This window comes from Thunnus thynnus, chromosome 7 (genome assembly GCF_963924715.1).
Source record: "Thunnus thynnus chromosome 7, fThuThy2.1, whole genome shotgun sequence".
NCBI lineage: Eukaryota > Metazoa > Chordata > Actinopteri > Scombriformes > Scombridae > Thunnus > Thunnus thynnus.
The window spans coordinates 5,198,723-5,208,849 of NC_089523.1; the positions used below are offsets into that span (position 1 = coordinate 5,198,723).

Consider the following 10,127-nt stretch of genomic DNA (forward strand, 5'->3'; position numbering starts at 1 on the left):
TATCCAACGCTGCGCGGTCCAGGCCACGGGAAGAGCGATGGGAACAATGGTCCTACAGGAACGAGCGCGGTGGCTAAACCTCACCAACCTGTCGGACAGAGAGAAGGACGATATCCTGGACATGCCCATTGTCCCAGAGGGTATCTTCGGCTCTGCGCTAGCTTCTATGCAGCGGCGATGTGAAGCCAAGAAGAAGGAGGTCGAAGCTCTCCAGCTTTGCCTCCCCAGTTCCCTCTCCACCTGTGTAGCGAAAAACCTTCGCTCAGGCTGCTTCCCAGGTTCCGCAGTTTAAAATCCCTAAACAGCCGAAACCTCAGCCAGCCCCGTCTCTGTCACCCAGACAGGAGGCTAGGACCAGCTGGCCCAGAAAAGCCCCAGCTCCGGCTGCAGCTCCGCCGGCACGACCCGCTCAAGCTGCCAGCCTGCAGGCCAGGAAGAAGAAGAGAGCGGCTTGACAGCACCTCTCTCCACCGGTGATGCAGCTGGACGTTCCCCGTTCTCCAGCTCCACCTGTTGGGCTTTCATGTGTGCTTTCAGGAGCCCCCCACACCCCCGACTACCAGTTGCCGCGAACAGTGCCAGAGCGGGCAGTGAGGAAAGGAGACTACGGTGCAGAGGGTTCAGCTGTTGCCCCTCTCTCATGTCTCAAAGCACGCACACACACACATATTTTCCTAAAGAAACTAAAAACTGTCCGCTGACGCATCCAGGCCAAAGGCAGAGGGCGCAGCACATAAACAAAGCCAAAACAGAAACAATGAACAAAATAAACAGTGCGGTGGCACCCGCTGTCCCTCCCCCGCGAAAAGCTGCAGCTTTCCGTGGGGTAGGGGTCACTCTGTTTGTCTCTTGGGCTAATCCTGATAAGGGAAATCCTGTTACTAAGCAATGCCTCTCTGGTGGAGGCGATTGCTTTGGCTTATATGAGTCAGGGTCTGCAGCCGCCAGCGGGTCTGCGAGTGCGCTCTATTCGTGGCTTGGCCGCATCCTGGGCCTTATTCAGGGGAGTTTCTGTTCAGGATAGTTGTGCTGCGGCGAGCTGGTCTTCACCTCTCACTTTTGTCCGTTTCTATATGCTGGACGTCTCTGCCCCGTGTGTAGCACGCGTGGTCCTGGAGTCCTAGCTGGAACAGAGCAGCTCTCTCTGTGGGTTGGTGGATGCTAGATAAGCTTGCCTGGCAATACGGGAGCTACCACATCCCATAGTGAGACATTGAAACAAATTTATGAAAGAGAACTTTAGGTTATTTACATAACCCCAGTTCTCTGAGTGAGATGTCTCACCAGACAACCCCTCTTGCTTGGGCGAGTGAGAAGAGGTTCTTATCTTGAATGAGACTGTGTCGTTTGCAGCAGCTATTTAAGGTAGGTGGCACTACCTGGTGCGGACGAACACGTTCACCAGCCAATCAGGATTGGCGTAATGAGATTAATGCTTCTGAGGTCTGCAGCGAGGTGTGCATCCCATAGTGAGACATCTCACTTATATTACTCAGAGAACCGGGGTTATGTAAATAACCTAAAGTTTTGTATCTTGTTTGAGCTCAGTGAGAAGCTGATGTTGACCTCTATCTACTGTACCATGCTAGTCAGCTATCTTTCTAAGTTTAATTACACAGTTAGCAGAGTTGTTAGCAATAATTAGTTAACAAAGGTTATCTCAGGGCACTTTTAACATAGAGCAGGTCTAGACTGCATGAGTCTCCCATGAGCAGCACTTGGCGACAGCAGCAAGGAAAAACTCCCCTTTAGTGACTTAAGTTATTCTGAGTACTTAACAAATATGAAAGAGAAATTTGAATATGTAAGAATATAAGATACATTCAGGCTGCTGTTTGCTGATGCTAACACTACCTGCTGCTAACTGTGTTTGTGTGTGTTTAATGTTATAACTTGGGTCCTGCAGGAGAATCAGTAATGACAGAGAAACATTCAGAGCTCAGACACTGACAGAGACCCTAGATTGTTGTTGAAGTACAACAAACAAACAAACAAATAAATAAATAAATATGTAAATAAGTAAATTTGGGAGCAGAAAAGCTCTTAGATGAAGAGCAACAGACAGAGACAGCAGCAAAAAAACATCAAAGCAGAGAAAGGAAATTAACAGAGAAACATTTTTAAATGTTCTTTCTGTCTTAAATTTATCAGTTCAAATCTGTCAGTGAAAACCAAATGTAATTATGTCTAACTTTAAAACATGCAGCTAAATCATTGTCTGTGCCCAAATATCATCATTCTGTGTATTAAAACAAAATATGACAAATCTGTTTACTTTTTCCAACAAAATCATCTTCTTTTCTGAATTCTCAGAGTTAGAAGGTTCTATCAGAAATCAGCTGGTTATAAAAACAACACTTTAAAATGTGATTAAAAAGATTTTGATAATATATATTTAGAGCACATTAAGGGTGTTTGTACTTTATGTCAGTTTTGCTAACTAGGATGTCAAAACTTTGAACCTCAATATCTGAAAAACCACTCAGAATGCAGATAGAACCTGATAATTGTGAGGTTACGAAAAGTAAAAATCATGTCTGCCTTTATTGTTAAATATAAAGTTACAATATGGTTGCATGAATGAGATTATAAGAAAAGATGAATTTGAAAAGTCTGCTACATGTCTCTCAACAATATAAGTTTATTACATATGAATATGTGCTGCATATATAAAGTAAGTACATTTGTACATTTCTATACTTTTCTCTCTCTGTGTGTGTGTGTGTGTGTGTGTGTGTGTGTGTGTGTGTGTGTGTGTGTGTGTGTGTGTGTGTGTGTGTGTGTGTGTGTGTGTGGTCCAGGTATTCCTCATGTTTTGGGGACATAAATCTGTTTACACAGTCATGATGTGGGGACAAAAAGCAAGTCCCCCTAACGTAAATCATTAATTTTAAGGTGAAGACTTGGTTTAAAGTTAAGGTGAGTTTAGGGTTATGTTAAGGTCAGGGTTAGGCATGTGGTGGTTAGGGTTAAGGTTAGGATAAGTCTCCAGGATATGAATGTAAGTTAATGTAATGTCCTCTGAAGTGATGGAGACACGACTATGTGTGTGTGTGTGTGTGTGTGTGTGTTGTAGGACACAGTGGTGGCTCTTCAGGCTCTGGCTCTCTACTCCACTCTGGTGTTCAGTCCAGAGGGTTCAAGCACAGTGACAGTCCAGTCTCCCAGTGGCCAGCTGACATTTGATGTGAACCAGAACAACAAACTGCTCTACCAGGAGAAGATGCTGCAGGACATGACAGGAAAGTACAGCCTGGAGGTGAAGGGAACTGCATGTGTGTCAATGCAGGTCAGTGAATGCTGGAGATCTGTTGGTAGATAGATAAATTTCATCCCTTATTGTTCCAAAAAAGGAATGAAATCTATCCCTTATTTAACTATCATGAAATTATTTTGTCAAAAAGATGGGGAGATACAGAAATGATTTTATAAATTAAGAAAATGTATTCATTTTAAATGTTTATTCCTCCACCCAAGGAAAGAGGCAGCATCACTCGAAATCTTTTTCTCAATCTGGAAACCTAAAACTACAATCATGTGAAAACCAGATGGTACTTCTCAAGGGGGAAAGGAAATTCATAAGATTCTTGTTAACTTTTTATGAATGTTAAATCTTCCTTGTGTACCTGTTTGACAGATTTCTCTTCATTATAACATCCCAACTCCTGCTGATGTAACTACACTCAGTGTGGAGGTAAAACCAGAGGCTGACTGCACCAGCAAATCCACCACACCTAAACTCACTCTGAAGCTAAAATCACTGTAAGTACATCAACAGCACAACAATGATAGAAGAATTATGCAATTTCAAACAAATAATCTCCTGAGTAACTGTTGGTGGATGGACATGTTGGAAATGTTTACAACTTTGTAGTTATTTTGTAGTACTGCCAGTGCCTCACATTAAAAACTCTCTATGCATCAGCCAGTACAACTATGAAGAACAGAGTAATATCTCACTGTGTAACATCACATTTTTTATGGTTCCATTACAGTTATAGTGGGAAGGAGACCAGTTCAAACATGGTGATCCTGGACATCAAAATGCTCTCTGGATTTGTCCCAGATCCAGAGTCTTTGAAGAGGGTAACTTATTACTGTAGTTTAAACCTGTAATATTTGTGTCAGATGTCGATGTCGTGGTAACTCAGCTGAATATCATGTCCTCACAGCTCAAACATGCCCTGCTGGTGGATCGTGTCGAAGAAAAGGAAGATCATGTTCTGGTGTACTTAGAGTTACCAAAGGACATACCCATCAACCACAGCTTAGAGCTCGTACAGGAGGTCCAAGTGCAGAACCTGAAGCCAGCCGTGGTCAAGATCTATGACTACTACCAGCCAAGTAAATCACATTAACTCTAAAACCCACTTACAAACAAACTGAACAGTTATAAGAAATATAATTTGGAGAACTACAAGTTGTAAATGTGCTGGAGTTTTGGACACATGAAGAGGGTTTGACTGTTTTTGTTTGTTTTAATGTCTCTTCTACTTCTTTTTCCTCTCAGGTGACCAGGCTGAGACAGAATACAGCTACCCTTGTGCTGCCGGTAACAATCTGCAATAACATACAGGAACACTTAAAACATTCATTTAATGACATGAAAAAAACCTAATTTTAACCAATTTTAACCTGACCACAAAAAGCAGCATGTTATAAATTGTTTTGACAGATAATCTAAGTATGTACAACAATTTAGAAATCAACTAATGTAGTCTTAACAGAATTATTTTCTTTCTTTCTTTTGCAGCATGAAGAGTGAAGGGTGGTCAGTCCTCAGGTCATCACAGATTTCAGAAGATTTTAAAAGGACTCGCACTTTAAAAATGTTCATTTAACGTTGTGTAGCTCCATGTCTGTTAGTGTAATCATACACAAACAGTTAACACTTATTTTGCTTGTTACATTTTGCCACAAATCCTTACAGCTGTGTAACTCCTGTATGTGTCTAAAGTGAAATCCATACACAATGTACAATAAAATGTCATCTGAATGTCCCATTCAAAACTGTTCTTATACTCAACTCTGTCTCTCCAGTTTTCTTTATATGTATTTCATTAATTGACCAGAAATAACGTTGTGCGGGTCAGCTTAGTATGGAAAGTGGACACATTCAAAAAGTGGTGTTGTAGTGTAGTTGCAGAAGAGGACATACAATGTTTTAATGCAACTGTGGTATTTGAAAGTCACATAATTGTTTTCAGATTGTTAGAGTCCCCAAATTCAATTGACCCGGGAGTGAATGTGTCTGTTAGGGGAGCCGTAGGGGTTAAGGCATTGACCATGAACAGCAACGTCCCCCGTTCACGTTCATCCAGGGACCTTGTTTGCATGTTGTTCCCCCGCTCTCTCTCTCATTTCCTGTCATCTCTTTTCCTGTCTTGAATACCCAATAAAGGGTTTAATTACAATGAATGATGGTCTTTGACTGATGTGAGGCGTCCATTTATTTGGTTTTTAGGCACTTTCCATATAAGAGTTTCCAGTTGTCATTACAATTTGGACATTGACATGAGCACTATTTTCCAGTCCAAAACTCACGATTATGCTAGCTCAGGAAAGACATGAACATGATATTAGGCCACATGGTTGTCGTTGTGAGAGTCACACAAGTCGAGGTGAGAACAAGTCGTAAACTACCCAGGATGCGTGTTAAGATGACATTGTAAAGCTTCATTTATATAAGGGGATACAGCATAGCTACAAAGCCTATGCACAAAGCCACAGAAGCTACAATGCAAGCTATCCTGTAGTTGCCATGTGCCTCCTCAGAACTGTAACTATGGGGTGCCCCTTGGCGTAGGGGTTAAAATGCTGACCATTAACCACAGTGTCGCTGGTTCAGATTCGGCTGGGGTCCCCTTCCCTCCTCTTTGAAAAACATTTGTCTTATCTGTCCAATATTTGTCCATTGCTGTCCACAAAGGAGTGTCTCTTGTCCCTGTCCTTGAGGTCAGCAATTCACAAACATTGGACAGACATGTGGGTTTTGCTTCTGGTGCGTTGCAACCCATCATCATTAATTGAAGATGACCACACAGTCCACACAGGTATGTTTACTAGAAAATGATCTACTTTTGCCGTAGTAGTTTGGGTATCCGCTGTTCATATGACAAAATCAAACATCCCACACAGTTTAAAGGGCGCTGTTGCAGAACTGAATAAGTCACTGTAACATTAATATATCAATTAGATTGAGGAAACCCCAATACCCTTAATCAGCTATTGTCTTTTTGGCAGCCGACCAGTCTCAATGATGGTGAGTTGTTGAATGAACTGGAATAAGAGTGGAAAACAAATTGCTGAGAAGAGTAAGGTACAATAAGATTTTTTTTAAATCAGTAAACAGGGTGCAAATCACATTACAATTAAAAGCAGTACTTTCTCTATCAATAGTCAATGGTATGATTCCCATGAAAAAGAATGCAATTAGATGTGCCTGGCGGGTGAAGAATCAAAAATGTGAGTCCAAATCACTGGGCTTCAACTAACAAATATTTTCACTGGTCTAAAATGCCCATTACAATTTCCCAGTGGCCCAAATCCATTTATAAACAGCATATTCGTGATTACAACTGCAGACTTAATGGATTAATGTAAGAACTCTTCTTCAACATTCATTCTTGTAAGTATTCCGAGACTTACAAACTTTTGGCTAACATTTAAACTCGATGATTTATCACAGAGTGTAAAATTGGTGTTTTAGGCCTGCTTAATTTAGATAAAAGCTGCCTTACTGATGTGTCTCTTATCCCTACCTTGGAAATAAAAGTGCGATAAAAGTGTGTGAGCTTATTGTTAGCAACCCAGCTAACAAACTTGCTAAGTCACAGGTAGCAAGAAAAGTCCTTATTGAATGAAATTTTTTACACATTTACAAGAACAAAATGCCAGGTGGGAGGAAAGGGCACAGTACAAAGAATAGAAATAAACTTGTAGCTGTTGTGACTGACTAAGAATAGCATGTCACGGCTGGCTAGCGTGTTAGCAGTTGCCTGCAAGTAATCAATACTGTATGTCACCAAGCCTCTATAACCAAATATTTTGTGAAGACACGTAGATGAATTTTGCTATGCCACTTTTTGGTGTGATTGGGCCTTTACTGAATGTGAGAGACAAAACTACACCAATTTGATTCATTGCAATAGTATAAACTAGATCCCATTTTCTGCTAGTACAACACTCCGTCTGTATTTAAAATTGATGTGTTCAGTCAATTGTTTAGATTAGGTTAGTTATATTGTTTTAAATGGCTGTCTTTTTAAATAACCTTTACAAATGAAAAAAAATGTTGAACATATCCTACAAATTAAAATTCAATTTCTCTTCCATTTGGGCAGGTTTTTGTTTTTTTTTCTGTAAATGATTGTCTTGAGGTGATGGGTGTATTTGTGTGATATGGGTGAAAGGAGGATAGATGTGTTTGTTTATCAGTTGCTGACTCTGAGGCTTACCCCAGTCAGTCATGGGTCTTTCTGGGACACAGACATGGACACTGTTTGTCTGCCTGGGCTGGATGTCTTTGGGTCAGACTGTTTCAGAACCATAAGTTTACCTGTAGTGTCTATAAAACTAGCAATAGCATGTAGTCTTTTTGTGTAATTTAGAGTAGAAGGGCAGATGCATACCTACTGACTTAAAATTTCTAACATGTCAGATCCAGTGAGTAATACTGTGTGTGTATGTACTGTGTGTTTCTTTGGCTATAGGCAGTACATGGTAGCAATTCCTGCAGTTCTTGAAGCTGGAGCTGAGACCAAATTCTGCGTGAATCTCCTGCAGCCCAATGAAACTCTAGTCATGACCGTCACTCTGGTCTCCCAAGAGAAGAACACAACCCTCCTCAAGGAGACATACAACACAGAGTTTCATACCTGCATTGATTTTAAGGTCAGCTCTCCAGATGTACAAAATACACGATTGCAAATCTTGTTGACCTTTGGTGGTATTTTATAACTTATACAGTAGCAAACACATACATTAGTAACACACAAACCACCATGACAAGATTAAAAAAAAACATTTTAGAATTGTTTTAGACAGCCTACTTTTGTGATTTTAGGTTTTAAATAGATAAAAAAAAGAATATTCCAAAACTCTTTTTCAAGTTTTACAGTGTGAGTTAATGGTTTTCTCGGCTAGTGTCTGTAAAATATATTTCTGTTAAAGGCTCCTGAAGTGCAGAATTAAGAGGTGCAGAAACTGGAGGTGGAGGTACGAGGTGACACATTTTATTCAAGACAAGTCAGGAAAGTCATGATCAGGGTCTATCAACCAATGACATTCGTCCAAACAGATAAACCAATCTACCTTCCTGGACAAACAGGTAACTCTGAGCTGATCATCTATGATGTTGAACACAATATAGTACTATACGGGTTTCCCCTTCACAAACAATTGAAGATGTGCGTGTATAACTTGTATATGGACTTTTTCAAAATTTTAAAGCAAAACAATAAAGAAATGACTGTTCAGATGTAAATTTGTATGCATTTCTCAAACTTTTTAATCATATGACATGTTGATAGATATCTGTCAGCTCTGGCTAGCTAACATGACACGTGGAATTCAGGTGCTAAACACCAACTACTAGCAGTATAACACTAGTTCAGAGTTAATACTTACAACTAGTGGGAAATTACTTGTGTCTGTATCTCAAACCATCAATGGGCAGCACAGGTTAAAAGCACAAATACCCAGAGACAAGTAGCGTTTGCATAAAAAAAGTCACACTAGCATGTGAAAAAAGAACATACAGTACCAGTCAAAAGTATGGACACACCCTCTCAAAGTGAGTAAGCAGTGTCACATGGTAATGTTTAAGACTGTGATGTGATAGCTACCACTGATTACTTTACAGTATCTAACTTAATAATGATTATGTCTGAGTGGACAGAAGATGTTTAACACTGCTGTATGTCATCTCTTTTGCAGTCCATTTCAGAGTCATTTCACTTGATACCAGGCTCAGACCTGCCAGTCGTCTGGTGAGTGAATTGTCTCTCCTTTCTTTCAGATTTAATTTATAAATCACAGTATTTGTGACACTATGTGACAACGGCACAAGTTTCAATTAGTGCCCCAGTGACCTGGAATATACACACCAGCTAGTTGTACTGAACAGAGGTTACGTAATGAAATGATCGACATGGGTGTGCTATTTAACCAGGACTATGTTTCTGATCAATCTGCTCCTGAACGAGGGTCAATAGTACAACCAGGGCCCCTTTAGGTAAACCTGCTTGTGCTGAGTTGAAAGATTTTTGCTGACGCTGTGATAAATCCGTCAACCCCTATCATGACTTTCTCATTTTCAACAGTTTGCAGCAAAGAAATCTGTTTGTATTGGAAATAACTGGAACTATACTAAAATGAAATAGAATTGTGTTTGATTGTTTTTTCAAGAAAACTATTAATCAGAATGACTGATAATCTGAGGAAAAGCCTGTTTTATTTGAATGTCTATTAAACCTGTTTCATATTTTTAATTCATAAACATAAGAGCTCTAGACTATATTGACTGTGTTGAACTCACGCAGTAAATACCTGTACAATGATTGAAAAACATCGGAGCCTTGACTACGTATCATCACTGATTTCTTAAATAAAGAAAAATGACTCGCAGTTCATCACTTTAACCTGGACTCAGAGGACACTGTGTGATGAGAACAATAAACCAACTCCTTTAACAAACCTCTCTCTTTCTTTTTTGCAGTACAATGTCATCGAAATCGAGGTAAGGCTATAATGACAATATCTACACCTCAACATACTGTATACTGGGGGATCTTAGACTGAAAGTTACTTAAAGATTGACTGATATACACCTACCTTGAAACAAGAGGAGATGTTTTAACATCAACACATTTGGTAATGACCCCTCAAATTTGACAAACTGAGACAAGCTAGTTTACACTGGAATAACTTAAACATCTATGAAAGATGGCTGAGATAAGAGTAAGAGTAGTACATTATAAACAGCAAATGTGACTGATATTATAACAATACATACCAGAAAAACTGCATTGAACTTTTTCTGGAGCTTTCAACAGCCTCTTACATTCTTCATCAGTAGAGGGAGTTGGTTGTTTTTTTTCTTTTTTTCACATTACCCAATTTCGACT

At 39.9% G+C, this 10,127-nt stretch overlaps 1 protein-coding gene across 1 annotated transcript in view; it reads left to right on the forward strand.

Moving 5' to 3' along the window:
* LOC137185658 (alpha-2-macroglobulin-like) overlaps positions 1–5,418 on the forward strand; it is a 28,508-nt gene extending 23,090 nt beyond the window's left edge. Inside the window, exons 30-35 of the mRNA XM_067593937.1 lie at positions 3,077–3,289; positions 3,638–3,762; positions 3,996–4,086; positions 4,173–4,344; positions 4,511–4,552; positions 4,754–5,418. Of these exons, the coding sequence (XP_067450038.1) occupies positions 3,077–3,289; positions 3,638–3,762; positions 3,996–4,086; positions 4,173–4,344; positions 4,511–4,552; positions 4,754–4,758 (648 nt within the window). The 3' untranslated portion in view covers positions 4,759–5,418. The remainder of the gene's footprint in view (positions 1–3,076; positions 3,290–3,637; positions 3,763–3,995; positions 4,087–4,172; positions 4,345–4,510; positions 4,553–4,753) is intronic.
* Positions 5,419–10,127: the final 4,709 nt, after the last annotated feature.